Raw genomic sequence first — 24035 nt, forward strand, 5'->3', positions numbered from 1 at the left:
TACGGGCCTTACTACCTACTTGTATTTATTTATGCCGCAAAATAGGGAGCGATAACTTTTTACGAGGCACTCGGGGTGTCGTCAGGGCTGCGAACTATTGCTGATAAAATATTAAAGGCCTAAGACATAACGGTTTTTTGGTTATTTAGTTATGTCTGGTCGTCCTTCGCTTAGCGCTACATTTTCCGGTATGGGGTTGCCATTAAAGCACTCTAACCTAAATCGGTTATTCGAGTTATGTCCGAGTACCCTGCTAAGCGGTGAGACGTCTCCTAGATAGACCTGCTTAGTGGTTAAGACGTCGGTTTTTTATTCGGTAGGTGTCCCCGGTCTGACATTCCGAACTTGACCAGCGTGGTGGACTATAGCCAAACTTCTCTAATTCTGAAAGGAAACTCATACTCAGTAGTGAGCCTGATGTCTGAGGTTGATGATGATCATGATGATAACCTCACTATGTCTGGTTTTCCAACAGATCTCCTCATATCCAATTTGATCGTAAATAACAGTTTTTTTTTTAAACTCAAGAAGCTATAGCTCAACCCTGTTTCAGGAATTTGTAACTATTAATATTTATGGTGAAAGGGTTAACGACATCTCAAGGTCCCGGGTTATACGGCAAAGGATACGAGAGCCTTAGATCCACGTGCGAGCTTTATTTGACGTTATAAAAGTCTGCTTTTTATATCGTTTCTACTTTAACTGGTCCTTGTTTTCTGTACTTAATATGGACTATCTTTTGCCCGCGACTACGTCTGCGATGTTTATTCTATACTTACCTACCACTCTAGGATAACGTAGCTGTGTACTGTGTATCAGTGAAAGTATTTTGAGAATCGAATCATTAGTTCCGCAGATTACCTCTACATCCACAAAACATCTTTGTAAAATGAACAAAGAAATGTAGTCTATGTACCTACTTCCCGATAATATTTCAGGATCCTTGAATACCTAGTTGGCATCAGGGTTCCTGCGCCCGCGTGATCTTTTCGTCATTCGAATTCGCTTCTCGCGCAATAGGAAAGTACAGTAATGCGCAGACCTCTACCTCCTTTAAATCTCTTTTTACCTGACGCCAACTGTAATTTCGCTAATTTTTTCTGCATTCTGAACTTAATAAAGAGGAATGTTTCTTAAAAGTGTGCCTTGTACCTAACTATTGATAATACACAAGATCAGTATTGTATATTTATCTTTTAGGTGATTTATAATTTAACATTATTTGAATTAGGTAATTTTTACAATTCAATTGTTTGTTGAGTTACCAAATATACATAGTCAGCTGTAGCCCAGGATCATTGATCTTTTGATCGTAGATAAATACATCGTTGGAATCTCATTTACCTAATAGGTTTAGGAGCTTAATGAACTTGCAGAAGGTGTGATAAGAGGCGAACACGCATTTCTATTTTTAAAACTCATTCTTTGACGTATTGTTTAAGATAGGTACTACCGTTCAAAGTCCTGACTTACTTACACAACTTATACTCTAGGATAAGCTTTTTAAATACCTAGCACAGAACGTAATTAAATATACCTATAGTAACCACAAACTTCGTATACAAATTACGATATAAATCTACACATAATTAATCTAAATTGGAAATTCGGTAGTCGCAACCTACGAGACGAAAACTAATCAAAACTTCCGTCTTCGTTCGCTAGTAATAGATATCTTTACGAAGCGAGATTTTGCATGTCAACTAAAATAAATGTATTTTTAATATCAAATATCTGGTTAGAATGAAAATTAAAAAATTAAGAATAAAACTTTTGAAATTATTTGCCGACTAATCTGAGAGTTGGTACGATATAAAGTAAGAAATCACCTATTACTACAGGTTGAAATAGAATAACGTTTCATGCTCTTTAAACTAAACTGTGAACTACAATAGTACGCACATAGTTAAAAGGCTATAAGCGAGTGATCAAGCCTGCCCAGTAGCTATTCCAATTAAATAGAAGAACCAATCAAGTTCCGACTCTATTTGTTTCCAATATAGTTCAATCTTGCTTATCAGTTGCATAGCGTGCATTTGCGTAGATAGTTCGATAATCCTAAATAACCATAGGCTAATCGTTTGACCTGACTACGCATAAGTATTGGTTCCTGTCATTTTGAAATGATTTATGGCTGCAACTTGCAGTTCAAAGTAAATAATTGGTACGAAATACTTTACACAAGATTTCGTAATACTGAGTTGGGTGATATTTCCACTCAGGTTTTTTTTTGGTTTTCAAGGAACCTATATGAACTTAATTAAGACACGATGAATATCGTTAGTATCCTTCAAATAAGAAACAAAAAGTAGAAATATAATTATTAATAATATTAGTTTTATGACTGAGAATTTTTTATTTAGCTAATAATCCTCTGAACCAATCTTCATCAATCATTAGAACCAATTTGAATAAACACGCCTTCGAATAAAATAAAAAACCGCATTCAAATCGATTCATTTATTTGACCACTATGAAGTTACAATTAAACTTAGGTATATAACGTCTGGTATTAAAAAGAAATAAACTAGCCTGAAGAAAGCCTTACAAAGCCGGAAGGGAACGTGGCCAGAAAATCTGGTTACAGCTGTCGTCTAAGGCCCTTACCTCCGTAACCCGATATCGTAATGCGTCAACACTTGGGGCTTCCCGGAATATTGAAACAAATCAGAATCAGAGTCATATGGCACGTTTGACCTTATGTTATGACAATTCAATCAGGCGTAAAGTTTCTTCAGTCTTTTATTCTGGTAATCTTTATTATTAGTGTTAAATCTTCATATTCTTGTGAAAAAGTTTTGAGAATGAGGAAAATAAAACGGAACTTTTGGCGACTGATAAAATTTTAACCTCAAGGCATCCTTCTAATAATTTTTCTAATACTACAACTTCTTCTTATCTTGTTAGAAATCATCAACTCTCATGCTATAATATACCATCATCATCATCATTGTTAACATAGACGTCCACTGCTGTCCATGGGTCTCTTATAGCGATTTCCACAAAGTCTTGCGCCGCAGCGATATGCTATCAAACAGTTCCAATTTCATCCTGACACCTCCATCAAAGACACATAATATGGTAGCATATAAATCTATTGTCATCCAAACCACGCATGTTTGTACAATTTTACGATAATTGGGCAATTGGATAGGAGTCAAAAACTCTGTAATCAACTTCGATAACATACTCGAACAATTATTATTAATACTATTCAACGTAATAAAAGGCTTTTAAAAAGCCTTTCAGATGACTTTTGCCTTTGATAGAAATCGGCTTTGCCTTTGTCCTCGTGTAAACCTCACTTTTTTGCCGTAATATCGTTTTTGCTGCGATGTGGCTAATCTTGCGAATGCGCAGAATTGGCGCTCGTCCTGTAATCACGTCAGGATAGACGACAGAGCGTGGGACGGTCGTAATCAAGCGTGTGTGAACTGTAAAGAGCAATCTCTTGCCGCTAATGTCCGCCTTAAAGTGAAACACTTTAAACGAATATTTGCTACTTGTAGAGGCAATCAGGAGCGATGATAGCCTCTTCTCAATGTAGAGGAGACCCGTGATCAGTAGTGGGCCGACGACGGGTTGATCACGATGACCGCAAAGATAATACTTATTACACTAATTGTATGCTTTAAATTGCATGCTAAAAGTTGGATCGTAGTACCACGCACGTTTTGGGTATAGGTGTTGGACGTAGGATGTTTCTTTAAATAAGCCTCCAGGTCTGTGCCAAAAAGACGCTTCACCTAGAAATATGACGGTTTCCCTAGAAATATTGGCAAATAAATTTGAGTGACAAAATGATAAATGGCTACAATATACGCTTTGAACACACTCGTAAATGTGACTGACAAAATGATAGAGTATCTTTGGACTGCTATGACGAATTCTGTGTTCTTGAAAACCATCCCAGGTATATCATATTTTAGGTGTTCATGATTTTCGGCATTAGAATTCAAATGATTATTTTCACACAGACTCATAAACAATAACAATGTCCTTCCCATCGAATTTTCCGAAAGTATATTATTTTTTGACTGGGTATTGAACCTCCTGGATTCTCCCCGTCATCTTCAGTCGAGCATAGACCAACGAGGCTGTAAAATTGACCCTAATGACCCTAAAATTAAATGGCATATGGCATTTCTGTACTACTTAACTTTATAATTCGTCGAGTCCACGAGTTCCTTAGATACTAGTAGTTATAACATCCGGACGCGAGCCGCTCAGTAGAAGAGTGGTCGTCACGATTACGATTCTGGTTTGGAAGTTATTTCTGCTGCTAAAGCTTGTTTGCTACCTCCGCTATTCAAGACGCGATTAAAGTTATGCATCCGTACGTAACATACAAATATTTATTCTATTTTATTTGTAACTAGCTGATGCCCGCGACTACGTCCGCGTGGATGTAGGTTTTTAAAATCCCGTGGGAACTCTACGATTTTCCGGGATAAAAAGTAGCCTATTTATTTTATAGGGTATAATCTTTATCCATGCTAAATTTCAGGCAAATTCATCCAGTGGTTTTTGCGTGAAGGAGTAACAAACATACACACATATACATACGCACAAACTTTCGCCTTTATAATATTAGTGTGATAGTGTGAAGCGTGATAGTGTGATAGCGCTATTATTTTTTAATAGTATTTGTTATCCCTTGTCGGTCTTTATTTACGCCGATCATTGCAAAATATCGTAATTTTTTTTTCCAGCCACCGCAAGTCGTTCACGCACCTCCAGTGCAGTTGCCGCCTCCCACCGCCGCGTCATCTCCGCCGGCCTCGCACTGTTCCGCCCCGCGCACCATCGTCATCCAGCGTCCTGACGCCCGCCACGGCTTCGGCTTCACGCTCCGGCACCTCGTAGTATACCCGCCAGAGTCTTTACAGGTGAGAATCGATATATTACATTACATACAGAGGCACTGACGCCCTAACCACCACACCGCGTCAACTCCGCCTACCTTACCTTGCACGGCGCTGCTCCCTGCACCATCGTCATCCAGCGCCCTGGCACCCGCCACGGCACCTTAGTTCCTCGCACTTGGTCGATTTTTGATTTTGCCAGCCGATACGCATACAACATAAAAATACATGTCGGTTTTTTGCTTCATGCTGGTAGTTCCTCCTTATTGAATGAAGATAAAAATCTATCTCCCTTTGGTTCTACATTTACGAATCAATCTGCAAGTCATAGTATTTTAGTGATATAACACACGGTAATATCCTGGTCATTTATACCGACTTGTGATCGAGATAAGCTCAAGTTTTTAAATCCTGAGCTAGAAGTTTGTCCGACAATAGTTCATTGAATGAAGGTCGAATGATTTTGACCATTGATTGGTCGATTCATAGATAGACTGGAGTTTCCGAAAAGATTTTATGATCATCTTTAGTTCATAAATAATGCAGATGCAATTATGAACAACAACAGATCAATGTAGCAAGTATTCTTGGCACGAATAACGAATACGTTGTATTTTGTGCGTAGACAAGAATTTTATAGCTGTTATTTATTTAGGTTAACTGTAAAGGAGCAACATTACAATGACAACGTACGGTCTTGTTCCAGGAATTATATGAGGATGCGCGGCACTTGGCAGTGGGCGCAGTGGGTGCGCCAATGGACACCATCTTCGTAAGGTCCGTGCGGCCGGGCGGGCCGGCGGCGGCGGCGGGGCTGCGAGCCGGCGACCGCGTGCTGGCCGTCAACGGCGAGCCCGTGGCGTGCGGCCGCTCGCGCGCGCCCTACGCCAGGGTCGTGCAGCTGGCGCAGAGGGAGCCCAAGACGCTGAGGCTGACTGTTGTGCCGAGAGACCACGATTTATTGCAACGGGTAAGCAAATAACGCGACTAGACGCTAGTCTAGCCATAAACCCTGACGTTCCACTACGTTACCAATTCCCACCATTAAATCTATCTTCTCTGCTTCAGTATTTCAGCGAAGCAGCGTACAACCCAGAGACGAACCAGCGGGTGCTCGAAATGCCAGCGGTTACTGAACACGAGGCACGCCTGTTCGATGCGTGCCGCCGGCCGCGGCTACCAGCGTTGCCTGCGCCGCAAGCTCCGCTCCGACACCGCGAGGATCCGGAGTACGCGACCGTGGCACCGCCGCCGTCGAGGTTCGACGTGCCACGACTACCGACTTCGCCGCACTATCTTTTACATGATGGGTGAGGATAATACTTTTTTACCAAACCCACAATCCAAAAATTCTAAAATTAGAAACCCTTGCAGTGTAACTTTTACCCGACTGGGACAAAGCTCAAAAGAGTTTGACCTGTATGTTTGTATGTATGTCTGTTGCTATATCCGGTAGTAATTACTCAACGGCTCAACCGATTTTGATAAATAAATGATAATACATTATTCGCTTTTGCCACCATTTCCACTGTGACATATATTTTCTTAAATCTTGCCTTTCCCTGAATTCCCAAGAGACAGTATTACTCGCAGTTAAAAATTCAATTTTGGCTTACTTAACTTTCAGTAGGAGAGAATCCGATACATCACTTCCGTCATCAGCCGCGGAGAGTAAAGACAGTCTCGGCTCCTTTGACTCCAACTCGACACTCACGGGCCGAGAGCTGGACGACTCGATCATCCTCTCCCGAATACGAAAGAGCCTCGAGCAGAAGGAGGCCTTCCTCCGACGTCCCAGTCAACCCACCGGGTGGGTCACCCCGGACGCCCCACCGCCCCCGATCAAGCAGAAAGAATTCTACGCCAGACCGCAGAAGCTACAGAAACCGGCCTGGCCGCCACCTCCTTCCTCGCCCCCACTCGCAGCATCCCCCCCACCGCCGTCACTCCAACCACAAACCCAAGAACAGAGGAAAGAAGAATGTGCCACTAGTGTAGACAGCGGAACTTATAGCGGTTATGGAGAAGTAAACGGAACGCATAACGATAAAAGTAGAACGAAACAGGACAAGAGCCAGTTTGTGGCGACGTTGTCGAAGATACAGGAAACCTCACCGAGTATTCAGAGTACGAATGTCGGAACTCTTACCAATGGATCCACCAGCGAGTTCAGAGAAGACAATGCTTCTTCTAGTAACCAGGATAATAGGTAAGTTCCCCGTTCACTGCCAATTCAAAGAATCGATAGTCAAAATCTGTAGGCCATCGCGTCGTAAGAATCGTATTTATTTAAAAAATAATTAAATCTTGCAGATACCCAGTACCTGAGCTTCAACTAGTAACAGCGCGCACGAGGCAGCTAGAAGAGGCGCGAGGCGTAGGCGAGAGAAGAACGGAAGTAGCGCGGAGTGAGCTAGCGCGGCTCTCTACCACGAGACTGGAACCCAGTGTGGCGCTTCGGCGGAAGGAGTTCGAGACCCGGACCTCGCGGAGAGAGGCGCGCTCGCTGGACGTGCAACCTCAACAAGGTAAGAGACGCAAGAGAATCCAAGCAAGCCCCCCAGGTCAGCGAGGACTTCAGGAAGTGTTGTAGGGGAATCTATGTAGGCTTTCATTGAATAGATACACTGCTGCATGCAAGCAGTACCTACTTGTTCCAGTGTTTCGTCACTCTCCATGCCTGCATCCATGTGAGCACTGATATTGCTGTTATTAGACAAGGTTTGAAGCCGTTTATAGTTACATGGAAATAATGTTTGTCTGGTTACTGGTAGCATATTACTTCTGAGGTTTTTCAAAAATAGGTAATGTAATTTTTTTAAAGCCAGCAACTCATTTGCAGTTTCTCTAAAATCAAATTAAGTTTTAGACGCTGAAGTAAGTGGTCAAAATAACACATAGGTTAACCTATATGTCCTGATTGTGGTGGTTCTGCTGTTCTATTGGCCACTTTTTCAATAATATTATTACAGTCTACATATTATTCTTACATTAATTTTATGATTTACTTTTTCAGATTTAGAGCAGGAGTCGTCAATCCTCGGCGGCAGTTTGTCAGGCAACCAGCTGATGATAACCGGCAGCAAACACCTCCATTGCCCACCTCCTGATGGATACATTATGCCCGGTGAATATCATATTTTTAGAGCTTGTTCACACAGGCTGCGTAAGCGTTGCGTAAGCGTAGACGTAGCGCGTACCATTGAGTTGTAATGTATGGAACTGTATGAAACATGGCATACCGCTTGCGTGGCGTGAACGTTCACGTAGACGTAATGCGTGCAGTTACGTCTATGGGTTTACGCGTGTCACTATGCACGTGTTACGTGCACGACGTACGTGCTGCTTACGCAATTGGTGTGAATCGGCCATAAATCAGTATCAAAATACTTTGTGGTAGACTTTGAAATACGCGATCGCGACACTGCGTTTTCAACTGCCAAAGATCACGTATCTGAAATGCTATATATCAATACATTTTTATACAAAGCAGTGTGCAGTCTCGCAACCTTATGTTTCATTCTTAACTAGTGATTACGATGCATATTTTGTAAAATCGAATAGTAAGGTGATGTAGAGTTGAGTAGATCTAGATGCTATTTACACGGGCAAAGCCTTAAGAATTCAGTACAAGATTGGGTAAAATTGAACAAAATAGTATTTTATGTTAAATGTGGCCCCTTTCTGCCTTACTTTGTCTCTTCCATTGCACTCTCGCGCATTAGTACCATCTCGTTCAATTTCGTCGCTTGATAGAAACCTTCGGCGTCGGCCAAAACTTTGGCTCATTTTGGCCGAAGCCGAAGGTTTGGCCGAAGGTGGATTTTTAGTTGAAGGTGGCCAAAGCCGAATTTCTATAGGGGGCCTAGTGCAGGAACAAAATACGTAGCTGAAACATTAGTTTTACACCTAAACTCATAGCTAGCCTAATTAGAATATTTTGTTGTATTGTAGAAACTGAAAAGGTTCAAATGCGAACAAGGTCGAATAGTACCGGTAGTGAAGGATTATCCATTAGAAGACATCATGCCACAGGTGAGCTTGCATCGCTTCGTCACTCATTTTATATCACTTTTGAAATATTTATTTCCCAATTCAGGTTTTCGCCTTTTACATAAATCTTAATATTATGATAATTTATGAGTAGTAAGTAAATAGGAGGAAATCTGAAAATAACAATTTATCTAAGCAAATAGGCTATATTTTTACATACAGTATTTATTTTTGATGCATTATTTATTTATTTATAACAGGTATGTTTGATAAATCACTCATGCTTGGCTGTATTTCACATGTTTTATATTTTTGTATTATACAAAGTACAAAGTGCATACCTACTACGTTCATATATATACATATCTACCTATTTTTACTTATGATAATAATTATTATATTATCGATATAAATGGGGATATTCTTGCCGGTAGATGTTGTTATAGTTAACAAATAATTTTTAAATAATTTTTTGTGTATCTTTTTTCTATTTCGGTGGAAAAGGTCCAACGAAAACAGGGTAGTTTATTGTAAATTCAACTAAGCAGCCGAGCTGGTTTACTTTACAAAGCGTACCTATTTGATACTTGACATTTTCTTTGACAATAAATCGCTAATATAACGCCATCTACCGATGAGTGGATTTTACACTCGCTCTGGCATCGCAAACGCTTTATCGGCGGTTGCACGTTACCTACCATTGGACGTACTCGCGTGGAGCGGCACTAACGGCATGTTCCGCCCCAAGATGGCAGTCACGCGAAGAGACGTATGGGGCTGAACAGAGAGCAAATGGAGGCCATGAACCGGGTGTCGCTGCCGGGCGAGGGTCCGCAGAGGCCGACGCAGCTGAGCCTCGCGCCGCCCTCCGACGCATCGGCCTCGGCCTCGGCGCACACCTCGCCCTCGCCCACGCCCACCACGCCCACCACGCCCGCCGACTCAGGTCCCCGACACCGACAAACACGCCTCGTCTTCCTGACAACGCTAACGCTCCCTCCCTGTGTTGCGTCCACAGTGCTCCACGCATCTGCAGCTGCTCGAATAGTGGACATATGTACAAATATTATATTTACCAAGACCGTTTGGCTATGTTTGTGTAGTGGACACGTATACATTGTTATAGCGTGCGTGGAGCAGTCTCGACCACGACGCGATTTACGTTACGCACACAAATTCGTTAACGCTTATCTGTACATTCACTACAACCAAAGCTTAGCGGTCTCGTGAAATAGAACATCTATAACTCGTGCCAATATTGAAACGAATCGAAAAGAGCAGCGTTAATCATTCGATCTCACAGCATAAAGAGACACAGTAGTCCGTCGCCTTTGATCTCGTGGTAACTGCCCGCACTTACCGGAAGATTGCTCTGTCTTGATGGCTTCGTCAAACCTATACCAGTAATAATCTCCTTACTTTGTGGCATAGTATGTGAGTGAGACGGAATGAATAGCGCCGCTTCGTTTCGATTCGTTTCTTTATTGACACGCGTTGTACATACATTCTGAGCGTGCGACTTTGCACGTAGTAATTTTTGCACAGGCATAGTGTCCATTAGAACAGTTGCAGTTGCAAATATACGATTTGTCGACGAAGAAAGTAAACGCAGATTAATTTCACAATTAATTTCTACATGTTTTTATGAAAGATTTTTCCTGAACATAACTAAACTAAGATACCTATTGTTAATTAGTACTGCTATTCCCCTGTTTACTACTTCCCTGTCCACACTTAATAACTGTGGCAAATTAACTGTTTAAAATTAGTTTCTGGAAGCTCGAGTATTAAGAATGATAGTAAAAAAATATATCCTGCACTGACCCACAATCATTTGTGAAATGACCGTGAAAGCTTTCAAGAAGCCGAGCTTCAACACGTTTTAAAACATTTATGAAACACAGACAGAACAGAGTTGTAACTAAAATCAAAACACAATTTTTCATTCTTTTTGTTTATAAAGCCAGATCAGACACATTTTGTATTTCATTGGAAGTTAACTTCTTGTTTGTTGTTTTCTAAATTACCTGCATGGCTTTAATAAATCCGACAAAGATACAGGAGAATAGAAAAGGGAGGGAGCTCTATGTATTCTAACCTATCTTCTTTGCTGAGAGCAGTATTAACGGAATGCGTTGTTGTGTGCTTCGTATGCTACTAATGCCGACTAACCGTTCGTTACCCTCGATGTTTTAATATATTAACCTTGATCCTAAGTAGATCTTAACAGAAGTTTAAACGGGAATGTTCCTCAACAGGATTTGCTGACGACATAGTGACGAGACGACATAAAAAAGATGCACATCTCGGAGGTTAGTTTTCGATTATTCTTTAAATAAATTCACTATCTTTCATTATCATGTAATAATCTTTAATCATTATACTACCGGTTATTGATAAAACCCGAATCGATAAAACTCAAGTAAATATTGTGTGTGTAAATAAACTTATGTAGGTAATTTGTTATAGTTTGCTCGTCAAATAATTTTCTGTAGTCTCATTTCTTAGTGGATTATTTTAAATAGAGTCGATTGTCGACTTTCTAATTGAACCCAACCTCAACTGTCCAAAGTGAATGACCACTTTGCTTTGTTAGTTATGATCTGCGTTATATTACTAAACTTATAATTTTAGCGCAAAAAAGTAACAATCTTGCAAGCGGAAGGTAATCAAGTGAAAACTTCTTCGTATAAAATTGCCAGTAGATATGAACCCAGAGTTTGCTTACTATCCTAAGCCATTTGGCAGAATAGCAAACTTTGATTTAGATAGGTTTATCCTGGTCAAACCTATCTAAATCAAAGTTAGGGTAAGATTTTTAGACATTTTTTTGTAAATCTTGCCCAACTTGTCTTTAATAATTATTTTTTCCTTAACAGAAGAGGAGCGTGCAATGCGAAGGGTGTCCTACCTAAAAGCGACTTGGGGTGACCGGCTTCATTTGGACAGTGACGTCGAACCTGATGCAGATCATCACGGCCTTAGAAGGTATAACTTTTCACTTATTTGGTTTTACCTCTAATAATTTGATACATTTTTATCTGCCAGAGTCTTCTCTAGTGTAGCCCAGTTAATACTACGGTGCAAATAAGCTAAGCTATATTGTAAAGGGTAGTAACTATAAGCTTATGATTGCAACGCGGGGTGATCGACCAATGGAAGCGCACGGCAAGTCTCTAGTGCTTCGCTCCGAACCAAGACCTCAAGGCCTCAACCAAAGCCTTTGAGTTCAGACCACCTATTTTTTTGTACCTTGTTAGGGTCCAAGACACCACACCACAAATTAATATTAAATTTTTGGTTCACCATCTACTTTTCAAAACACAATTGTAAAGTTTTGCCAAAAAGCAGGAGCTCGCTTTTTTCATATTTTACAGGGAAAAGTGCAATAGTTTTATTTCTATTTGATACTTGACTAAAGTTAATATTAGTTAGCCTTCAGGCAATTAATTTAAATTTAATTTAAAACCACTAATTTTAAAGTTCTGAAGCTCGTGACAGACGGACGGACAGACAAATGTAAATTCAGCCAAGTAGACTCGGAGACCTCGCTTCGCTCGTTAAAAAATGCATGACTCCGATCACCTTCTACCGCATCAGAACCACAACAATAGATTATTTATTTGCACCTTGGTGTTTTCTTTGACAGGACGTAATATTTAATAGTTTAGTTGTAGTAAAAGAAGTAGTTGTGGGTATTTCATGTTATTTTGAATTGGTCTTTAATGATGTGATTGAAGATTAAAGCGTGGCAGATATAAATGAACATGTCTTGTACTCCCAAGAGCCTGCCTGTTTAGACCCTGAGTAGTTAACTTTCAATACATTTGTCAATTTACGTTAACATATATTTGGTCCTTGTAATTCAGTAGAAATATAGTACACCATTATTATGCTGATCGCACATTACGGACGAATCGCAACCTTCCCCCTCCGCAATATTGACAATACAAAAGATGATTTCATTAGAACGATTCACCTGGCCACGGCCATTACCGCATAGGATCAAAAATAGTATGATCAATAGATAGTACAAAGTTGCACATATCGCCCAGTTAATAGATTTTGTGTATCAAAATACTGTTACATGAACGTAAAAGGGACCTAACGTGCCTTTTAATAAGTTTCAAATTGGTCCATACATCGTAGTGAAATAAAAATTGGTAGAACTGAAATGTACGGTTTAAAAAGAGACGCTTTATTAGTCTCTATTTTATTTTGACATTATTGTGTTTCTAAAGACGAAATCCACCGAAAGCAAACTTGTATTATGTGTATTGCAAAGGTGTAGGGTTAGTATGAAATTTTATCTTGCCATCATTCATAGAATCCTAGCATCGAAACTCCCGAAACACCGAAAACGTCAAAGGAAAATATACCTAAAGTTACTTGATTTAAAGTTGCCTTAGCAATTATATTTTGATCGGCGCAAGAATCTCGTCCCAAATGTGTGATCAGAATTTTTGTCCTTGTCAAATGTATCACATTGTTTGTTGTAGATAGATTTTGTTGAAAATGATAATTATTTGTCTATATCATTATCTAACAAACGAGTGTTTAAGAACGGGTTCCGAATGGTTTTTGTATCTGTGTTTTTCCGTGATAAAATGCAGTGCTTACCGAAAATGGCGACCTCCACGATTCACTGAAGACATTACACCGCTGCTGAGAATATTCGACCCCCAAGCCACCCTCCCAGAGCGGTACGTCGCATGACGACGCGATTTCGCTACTCGCCGATAGATGACGCTTCACAATGTGTGGCTGCTTACAGCGTTCGAATGATAGATGGCGCTAGATGTCCGCAAAATTCTTCTCAAGTTTCACTTGAGAAATATTGTACAAAGCCAAACATCATTACATCGACTTCATAATTTCATTAAACAATAATCTCATAGGCTTTGTTTTTTATAGTTACACTCTAACAGAAATGTCCACTATTTGTCCTTAGGCTGGTCGCCCATTGGCTACTTTAACCTGAGCGATCGCTTTTATTTTTCAAGCAGCTGAGTACCTATCCAATTTTTAAAAGCTTAATATGCTTCCATCAAGACGCTGCGGGACGGCTCGAGCATCTAAATGGAAGCATTTTAGGTATTTTATGCCTTCTTAATGAAGCTTGAACTTCTTCTTTAGATGATAAAGCTGCTAAAGGTTAGACGCTCGGGCAGTAGGTAGTAGCTGCTAGCTAGTGGTTAATGCGTCCAGCCTTTTGGCGAAGTTTTATAGGTTCAATGTTTTTTATTTTGTTATGTTTAAGTTTTTAATTAGTTGTATATAGCAGCGCGATTAGCGGCAAATAAAGAGTTTAAAGTCATTGCATGTATTGCAATATGAATCCTATATGTTTTATGTTATGTATATGAACTGCATGTTTTCTGGTTTTAGTCCGTTTTGTGTCCCATTTTCGTAATATAAAGCATGTTTGTTAGTTGCCCTTGTGCTAAAGGTATCTAAATGTAAATGTTTTTTAATTAAATTAGCTTTTCACACATTTTGTTAATCTTAAACCTGTAAATAAATGAATTTGAGTATATAGTTCGTGACAGGTCGACATGGCTATCGGGGTGTGAGGCGGGGGGACGCCCTGCACACCCGCACGTCATCCACGCTAACCTGCACGAGGTTAGCGCGGGGGATGTGAAGGTGTGCGGGGTGTCCCCGCCCCGATCGTCATGTCGAATTATAGGTATAGCATAGCGTTGTATCAAAGGCCCTAGTGTGAACTTATAAACTATAGGTATACCTACCGTTTCACTGAGACGGTTTGTGAGTTAGGATGCGAGTTGCGGAAAGATGACAGTTTTCGTAAAAATCAAGGGATCATTCATCGCAACAAGCCACGGACCATCTCAGTGAAGCGTTATATATCAAGCTATAAAATTGGATTTCCGTCATGGGTCGCGTCTTCTGATAGTCCAGAAAATTAATACAGATATTAAGAATGATTTTTTGACGTTAATAAATATAATATGTAAATGGGTTACCTCTAACTTTGACAATATTCCCGTGTGCAGTCCTGAGAAGAAAGGGCAGGAGACGACTGAGAGCATCGAATCTTTGGAGGCGGACGTTCAAGGCAACGTTCAGATCAAGATGGTGGTCAGCAACGGAAAGGTGAATACTTATGTACTCAACTATTTATTATATAAATACTAGGTACTACTTTTGCAACTTCAATATTCCATGTCGTCACCTCTTGGGATCCTAAAATATGGAATGTAAAGAAAGAGTTCGCATGCCCTTCAACACATTATGGAGATCTCTCAGGCATGCAGGTTTCCTCCGGTGTTTTCTTTCACTGTAAGTGATATTTAAAATCCTTGATTCCTTGATTGATACTTAAAATGGACATAACGAAAAGTAATGCGTGACCGGGATCGAACCCTTGACATCCGCACAGCTCGACGATTTACCCACTAAGCTATCACCGCTCTTCGATTAGATTAAGCTAGCTTTAAGTTTATTTTAAAATCAAGTAATGGTATATTACTAAGTATGATGTAATACTTGTTTAGCGCGCGAGCGACAGATCGTGGAAGCAGGTGTGGGCCGTGCTGCAGGGCACCAAGCTCTACCTGTACCGGAACCATCCCACGCAGGTCAGTGGTCCTATGCTTATACACCAACGGATAAAAACTTACCTTGAATCATAGGAAGACATATTACGAGTGATAAAGTAACATACTAGTGTCCTAAACTGAACACGCCGCATACTCGGCTACTTCTCGGTGTAAGCGGCAGAAAGTTTTTGTAAGAAAAATTTCAGGCAGGAGCTCTCTGTCTTTCTAGCCGCGCGTGCAGTGATAAAGTGCATTAATTTTATTCTTACTATAAACAATCAGAGGAGCGAAAGAGCACAGCGCAGCAAAGCTTTAAAAAAAATAGCGAGCAAACGAGCAGCCGTGTCACTTGATGTTAAGTGATTACCGCCGCCCATGAACATTTTGCAGTACCAGAAGATCCGCCAATGCATTGCTTTATTTTGTACTTACTTGGTTTGAGGTCATTTCATTACATATTATTATTATGTTCTTCATTCTCAATAGAAATTAAGTATGCGTATTTGCTCTACAACATACCTACACTTTTTTACTAAAAACTTTTTTTAAATTCACCCGAGGGAAACCAGTGCGTACACCAAAGATAGAAAGTATTCATGAAAAAAGCTAATTAGATATTATGTCATACTATAAAATACACAATACAATATGTTTACCTAAGTAGGTAGGTGTTTAGGTATCTAATAATTAATTAATTATTTTTGGTAAAAAATTCCATCCTCATACTTATTTTTTACAAAACAAGCAATATTCCTTACAACCTTGTAGTTCAATGGGCCCGCGTGTACGCTCTGTTTATACACTTAGCTTAGTGCAAATAATTTAAGCTAATGGGATATTGTTTTTATGGTCTTTTTCCTGCGCGTTGTTTTTAACTTACAAATATTATGGTCAAAGGCGTGTCTGAGTATTTTTAAGTTAAATATAGAAAAGTATTATATTTATGATGGTGTATGTTCATAAGTAAATCGTAAAAAGTAATCGTTATAATCTCTCTTTATATACTTAATAGAATTAAATACACTTCTATCTCTTATCGTACAAAAACAACGTAAAGTGGCATTATCGCTGAAAATCAATCTGGTATATTTCTAGAGACTAGGTTTTAAGAAAACCAATTTGTACATAAATATATAAATGGGTAAGTATAAGTATCGAAAAGATTCCTCAAAATTTTATAGAATTTCCTTTAAACGCTTCAAACTTATATTTATATATTACTATGTCTTGTTGGTATACAATAAAGAATATTTTACTTTTTACTTTACTTTAAATACTTACTTGTTTTAATTAAAAAGGTATTTCAAATATACGGTTATCCATTTAATCCTTCTGAAATTGCCGTTCTCATGCGATTTCCCAAAGTTCAATGGTGCAATATCATTATCTCGAAAATAATAAAATAAGTAGCTACTTATGATAATTATGAAGAAAACTTGCACATCCTTACGCCATATGGCCGAACGGCCTCATTAAAGAGTTTAACACAATACACACATATATTTCACAAAGCAAATAAATATTGTGGTAATTATGGCCAAAAATATTCGCATTACGTATTCAACAGCTATCGTGTTAACATATTAATAGTCATATTTCCTTTACACCATATAGGTACCACACCTGGCTTCCTCGCGCCTTGGACTGTTATGGTGTGCGCACACCATAATATACCTAGCAATGGCTGATTGTAGAAGTTTCGGTAACTTATTTTAGCCAGATGCAATTCTAAAGCAACAGATGCTTTTAGAATTTGAAATAATTAAAAGACGTTTTCGGTTAAAATACCATGTGGCCTATGATAACCGACGTAGATAAAGTATAAAAACGAGGAAATTTTAAGTGAGACTAATCAATTTTAAACAAAATAGTCAATGCTAAATCTGTATGCGATCAACTCATTAAATTTTTTTAGCTTGGTAATAACAGCTTAAATTCATGAAATTTACAGCTATTTACTCAAAATTTAAAAAACCCCCGAGACAAACCCCTCTATAAAAAAACTAGAAAATAGCTGATAACTTTCAACGACTGAACCGATTCTCTTCAATTATAGCTCTAAGAACCCTCTCGATCAAGCCACCTTTCAAGCAAAAAAAAATAAAATTAAAATCGGTTCATTCGTTTAGGAGCTACGATGCCACACACAGATACACGTATACACAGATACACACGTCAAAATTATAACACCCCTCTTTTTTGATCGGGGGTTAAAAAGAGATACGAGGAAAGTAACATGTCATATCCAATAATTTCTTCAGAAAGCATTATTTTCACTTACGTAAACGTTAACGTAGCTGTTATGCTTTGTTTTCGTCCAAACCTAAATCGGACTCGCACGGCCTGTGTGACGCACGCGTAAAGCTTTACCTGTGGTTTGTTGTTTTGCTGTGATGTTGATGATATTCGAACCAACAAACAAAATACGCATGCCTTTATCAGCACGCTTATTCATTATTGAACCAACCTGCGATCGCTGGAAAACAGTGTTGATGAAATAAACCAACCACAAGGTCTTGTAAGAAGTTTAGGTAGCTTTTGATTTAAAAATTATTAATAAAATAAACCGGGCCACATTAATCTTCATTCACCAACTCCTATAAACTTCAATGATATTATTTTAAGCGCACATCACAAGCGACCTTTCACGCACTGTATAAATGTCACTACAGTGCACAAATTAACCGCTTACGTAAGAAGCGTGCCATCCTTTCCTTTAAACGACAAATTAAACTGACGTGGGTGCGTTACATCTACCTACGTAGGCGATAAAAGTACAATTTGATGAACGCAATTTTTCTCTCTATGTACCTAGATCTAAAATGTCTTATTAGAAACCTATAGCTTGCTGGTGACTACTTGATAATCTTATTATAGAAACAAGTGTAAATTAAAAATTTTCAACACCCCCGACAAATCATTTTCAAATAAATAATTATGTAAGTATATCTAGGCAACGTCCATCTTGACAGCTTGACATTTGTCAATTGACACTTGAATATTATGAACCTAAGGGTTATCTAACCTTCTTTTCTACAAGAAAACTAGAAAATAGCTGATAACTTTTAAACGGCTGAACCAATTTTTTTGGATTATAGCTAAGAACACTCTCGATCAAGCCACCTTTCAAACAAAAAAAAGTAAATTAAAATCGGTTCATTCGTTTAGGCGCTACGATGCCACAGACAGATACACAGATACACAGATACACAGATACACAGATACACAGATACACAGATACACAGATACACAGATACACAGACACACAGATACACAGATACACACGTCAAACTTATAACACCCCTCTTTTTGGGTCGGGGGTTAAAAATACCTTTCTACTATAAACTTTCAGCTTTTATAAAATGATAAAGGTCTGGCCCTTACGGAATCTCTCTCTATAAGTAATTCACTAAAGGGCCCTAACCTTGTAACTAAGTGATTTGAAGTTATGATTATGATTCAGTCAATTATGTCCATCACTTACAATATTTCAGTACCTATCAGTTTTATTTGAACAATACTTACCTAATACCTATATATTATGTAAAATTGATTTGCTTAGATATTATTTAATAGCCCAAGCTGTTCGCTCACGCCGGCGAATTCTCCCACTGATCAAAGGACGGCAATAAACTTAATTTGCTTTGAAGACCATTTGCCATTTCATTAATACAGCCTACATATTTCTCGGCGCAATAACGAACATCGCTTTAACGTTTCGATACCCCTTCTGCGATCACTCGCGCCCCAATAATTCCTTAGGGCCCTGAAAATAGAGATCATTTTTGATAAATAATAATTTCACTTTCACGGAAGACATTCCGCTATTAGATTTAGGTGTTCCGAGAACTGAAAGCTAGCGTTTCCAGACGTTTATTAGTGTTCAGATAACATGAACTGCACTTTAGTAGCTAGGCGAAGTGTAAGCAGAGTTTAATGCAATTGACTCTTGACACAAGAAAGTCTGATGCGAAGTTTGAAACGTTGAGGTCTAATTTAGAAGGTTATGAAACAGCTCGAAGAGTTTGTGGTGATAAAACTGCATGCCAAAACCTTTTTGTACTCGAAATGTCTCTTTATAAACACCTACCACCAAACGCAAGTACGTTTTGCATTGCAAGGATGCATCGAGTTTCATCAAAAAAATATTTAGTTACCACAAAAATTTTAACGCCATTTTTTAAGATGATGCCCATAACTTCATCCTTCTCGGGACAGGACGTAGACTCTCTTTTCTCATCAAAATCGGTAAAAATGGACCGTGAAAAGGTAGCAGACACATAGACGCTTTTGCATTTACAGATTAGTATGGAAATAATAAAAAAAAGCTTAGTTAACTTTAATTCGCACTACAGCTAGGTAAAAAAAAAATAGTGTTTTAATTTATATCAGACAAGAATATGTTAAGCCTGGAATATTTTATGCCTGTGTAAGAATACGTCGACTTATGTACAAATTTACAAAATAGGTGTCAGTATAAACACTACAGAGTTACGTATTGTTTCAAATGATTAAATAACGATACCCCACGTAATTCATATTAATTATACACTGTTTATTAAATTCCGCCCTATTCAAATACCTATATAATATTCAATTTACAGTGCTTGTCGTAATGAAGTGGTTAATCCAAATACATTTTAATGAACTCGGTATTTGATTTTGATGGTAATTTGTCGGTCTGGTCTGACTATATTTTGTTTAAATATTAGCCTGTAATAATTTTATGTCATTACTGTTTGTGTACGTACATAGGTACCTAATTATCATTAGGTAGGTATAGCAGTTTATCATCGATTAAGTATAAATATTTTTTTGTTTTAACTAGCTGTACATGTGTAATGTGGGTACATAGAAAACAGGAGCACCCGCGTCAGTCATGTAATCGCCACGAAGTAAAATGGATTACGGAAATATAATTTGTGCCTAATTTATTTCCCTTCGCCCTCTGAACGTTACAGTGGCGACGAGGATGGGATCCGAACCCACGCGTGCAAAGCACGGCATTCGACCACCGGGGAGTGCCCCGCCATGTTGCTGTTAGGTAGGCGGCTTCGGACCAAACTAGACGCTTTAAAACCGGATAGGGAGAGGAAAGTAGCTAAGGTACAGCAACATCAAAGAGAAATGGCGAAAGGAGTAGAAAGGGAGGTAAAACCAGAGGATGAAGTGTGGTATAGGCAGTATCTTAAGAGAGAAAAGTGGGTCCCGGGTCAGGTCGTGGAATGTACCGGTCCAAGCAATTATAAAGTCAGAGGTCAGGATGGAGACTTAGTTCATAGGCACATCGATCAACTTAAGAAACGGTCCACCAGGTTTTCTCTCGCTTGTCCTACTACAAGCTTAAATCAGGAGTCTAGCACAGATCCTCAATCGCCGGCGGCTTTATCGGAGCAGGTCCAGCCGGAGCGGTCCACACGAGGTGACATTGAAGCGCCAGTTACACCGGGTAGCTCGACAGGGTCAGATAAGGTCCATACGAATACTCCGGCTTCACCGGAGTTCCAAGATGCCGTGGAGAGTAACGAGTCTCCGGCTCAGACCCGCCGCCGCAGTACCTCACCGGCTCGCGCAATAACGCCGGAGCCGCGTCCACTGAGACAATGTAGAATAAGGAAACCTTTTAATAAACTTTGATTTGCTTTTATTTTGTATTTAGTATAGACTTTAGTATTTTTATAGCTTAGTATGTAAGATTTTAAGTATTTATCAAGTGTGGGGGTGTAATGTGGGTACATAGAAAACTGGAGCACCCGCGTCAGTCATGTAATCGCCACGAAGTAAAATGGATTACGGAAATATAGTTTGTGCCTAATTTATTTCCCTTCGCCCTTTGAACGTTACAACATGTTTGAATCTTGTAACAATAAAACATTTTGCAAAATAAGGGCATGTAAGTAAGTACAGGTTTCGTTTAAGCAGAATTTCGTTAAAACCGCAAAACTGGCTGGGAGTCAGATGAAGCTTTAGTTTGTTTGGTTCCCCATTTTGTAGAAGAATCTTTTTAATAACGACAGACTCCTTTGTATGTTTTGTAGAATCTTTTTGGCAATGACTTGGTACTAATTTATTTCACTGTTTTTTAAACATTAAAACATTAATTTCAGAATTTAAAATTAAAGTGCTATTTATGAGGCATTGCAACCAAATATGTCAATTTAATCCATACTAATATTATAAATGCGAAAGTGTGTCTGTCTGTCTGTGTGTCTGCTACCTTTTCACGGCCCAACAGTTTAATCGACTCTGACGTTTTGTACAGAGTTTGCTTATATCCCGGGGACGGACATAGGCTACTTTTTATTCTGGAAAATCAAAGAGTTCCCACGGGATCCCTAAAGACCGCTCAACCGATTTGTATGAAATTTGGTACCGAGGTAACTTGCGTCCATGTTATTGACATAGACAACTTTTTATCTCGGAAAATCAAACAGTTCCCACGGGATCTTTAAAAACATAAATCCACGCGGATGAAGTCGCGGGTATCCTCTAGTTTAATCTCTACCATTCACATCTCCTTTGCAACATATCTAAACTGCCTCTTTAGTAAGTTAGGTTTTATTGCACTTATGATTAAGCTTTGACACGGTTTCTTGTCCTGGAAAGGGAAGATTTAAAGCTCTATAAACCATTTGATTTAGGGGTAACAATTTGCAAATGAACTTTTATGCGAGGGATTGCATCGTTTGCGTTGTATCACTCCGGAATCTCAGGCGAGCTGACCTGGTTAGACTTAATGCTTTTCCTGATGTAATACACGTTTTTAGGCTTTTGTTCGATATTCGACTCGTTTGATTCATTCATGTGCTAATTGGCTTATTTTTGGATGTGAGTAAGTAACCTTTTAGAAGTTTATCACACGACTGCGGATGACGGATACGGTATTCAGTTCCCAGGACGAGCCAAAAATGGTTATGTTTTGGTTTATCGATCAAGAAATTATCAGCCAAGAGTTAGGAAATATGCGGTGGTTCACTTGCGTGACCTAAAGAAAGTCGCCGGTCCTGCGCTTGATCACTCTCCGGTCGTGTTGGATTGCCATCCCATCAGAGGTACCTAAGGGAATAGAGAGTATATTAATGTTTGTGTACACACTTGCGCACCATAATATGTCCCGCCCCGCTGGCTAATCTCTGTGGAGATTGGCCGCCATGGCTGCAATTAGGTCAAGAGGACATCACACTAATATTATAAAGGCGAAAGTTTGTATGTGTGTGTGTGTGTGTGTGTGTGTGTATGTTTCTTACTCCTTCACGCAAAAACTACTGGACGGATTTGGCAGAAATTCGGAATGGAGATAGATAATATCCTGGATTAGCACATAGGCTACTTTTTATCCCAGAAAACCAAAGAGTTCCCACGGGATTTCGAAAAACCTAAATCCACGCGGGCGAAGTCGCGGACGTCAGCTAATTATAATATAAATGGCCATCAATTGTTTATCTATTATACTATATTTTATATAAAATCAATTTCACTGTAGATCTGTGTTTACAGCTAGGTATGTATTTAAAGACACTTATAAGTAAATACAGTTTATTTACGCACTCCTACACCTCGCCTTGTCTCGCCTGCGTTTACTATTTATGGGCTAACTGCACTAAGAAGGTGAAGGCGAAATGCTAAAGCTTTGGAAATGGCACTGAGCGTCGCGCGTCGTATCAAACGGGAATAAAAATGCTTAGGTGCACAAATCACCCGGCTGAGTTCGTTGTGGGCTCTTCTCAGACCTGGGTGCGTTTGAAACCCTCTTAGCTTTAGTTTTATGTTGACGTAATAATTATCACCATTTACAAGTTCAAATAACAATCTACTGTATACAACAGTAGCTAATTTGAATAAGTACTTTGAGTTAATTTATCCTGAGACTGTATTCTTTCGACGTAAGATCATACTTTATCCAATTTTGTACATAAATAGACATACATAGTGCCACATTGTATTTTATATTTTTGCACAAATATACCTAACTATAAAAAAATAAAGTTTATATGTAATTACAGTAATAATCGAGAGACGATTTTCTAAGAAATATACGAGTATGTCGTGAAAAAGCCTAGTCTCTGAAATAAAATCTAGCCTAGAATCACGATTTTCCAAATTACCTACTCTCAAAACAGAAATATCTGCTGGTGTTATCAGCGCGCATTATCTTCGTATAGCATCTGTTTTGAATTACGAATTCTGAAAATATTATTAGTGTTCTGTTATCAAGATCCCGAGACGTAGATTCAGTTTCGCCTTGACTAAATTTTAATTTAATCTGTGTGAATTATTAGAGCGTGCTTTTACGTAAAACCGCATCCGACGTGCGGTGGATCACCAGAGAACGTTTCGTGAACGATAAATGAATATTGCACCTATATTTTGCACGAGTCACAAACCCGTGTCTATCCTATGTGAGTTGGAAAATAAAAACTTGACAAAGGAGTTTATATATCTGTCAATTTGTAAGAAAATGCCGTGATCACAGGTTTCACAGATAGATCTCGTCTCTACTTTTGTCTACTCTTTGTAACTCTTTGTTTTATAGACTAGGAGATAGAAAACGCTCAAGGTAATTTATGCGGCATCAGACCTTCTCAAGGACAAATACCCCATACATATTGCATTT

The 24035-nt window shown here is 39.0% G+C and overlaps 1 protein-coding gene across 11 annotated transcripts in view; it reads left to right on the top strand.

The window, feature by feature from the left end:
• LOC123879995 (rho GTPase-activating protein 23) overlaps positions 1-24035 on the top strand; it is a 473286-nt gene that overhangs the window by 363438 nt on the left and 85813 nt on the right. For 8 of the 11 annotated variants that reach the window (XM_045927897.1, XM_045927847.1, XM_045927853.1 and 5 more), the window contains 13 exons: positions 4713-4889; positions 5572-5835; positions 5934-6175; positions 6493-7074; positions 7179-7393; positions 7882-7992; positions 8820-8900; positions 9607-9804; positions 11117-11170; positions 11738-11846; positions 13472-13561; positions 14876-14975; positions 15377-15460. In XM_045927897.1, the coding sequence (XP_045783853.1) occupies positions 4713-4889; positions 5572-5835; positions 5934-6175; positions 6493-7074; positions 7179-7393; positions 7882-7992; positions 8820-8900; positions 9607-9804; positions 11117-11170; positions 11738-11846; positions 13472-13561; positions 14876-14975; positions 15377-15460 (2307 nt within the window). The remainder of the gene's footprint in view (positions 1-4712; positions 4890-5571; positions 5836-5933; positions 6176-6492; positions 7075-7178; positions 7394-7881; positions 7993-8819; positions 8901-9606; positions 9805-11116; positions 11171-11737; positions 11847-13471; positions 13562-14875; positions 14976-15376; positions 15461-24035) is intronic. The other 3 variants (XM_045927887.1, XM_045927906.1, XM_045927914.1) reach the window with 3 other exon arrangements.

This window comes from Maniola jurtina, chromosome 3, assembly GCF_905333055.1.
Source record: "Maniola jurtina chromosome 3, ilManJurt1.1, whole genome shotgun sequence".
In the NCBI taxonomy this organism is placed as follows: Eukaryota; Metazoa; Arthropoda; class Insecta; order Lepidoptera; family Nymphalidae; genus Maniola; species Maniola jurtina.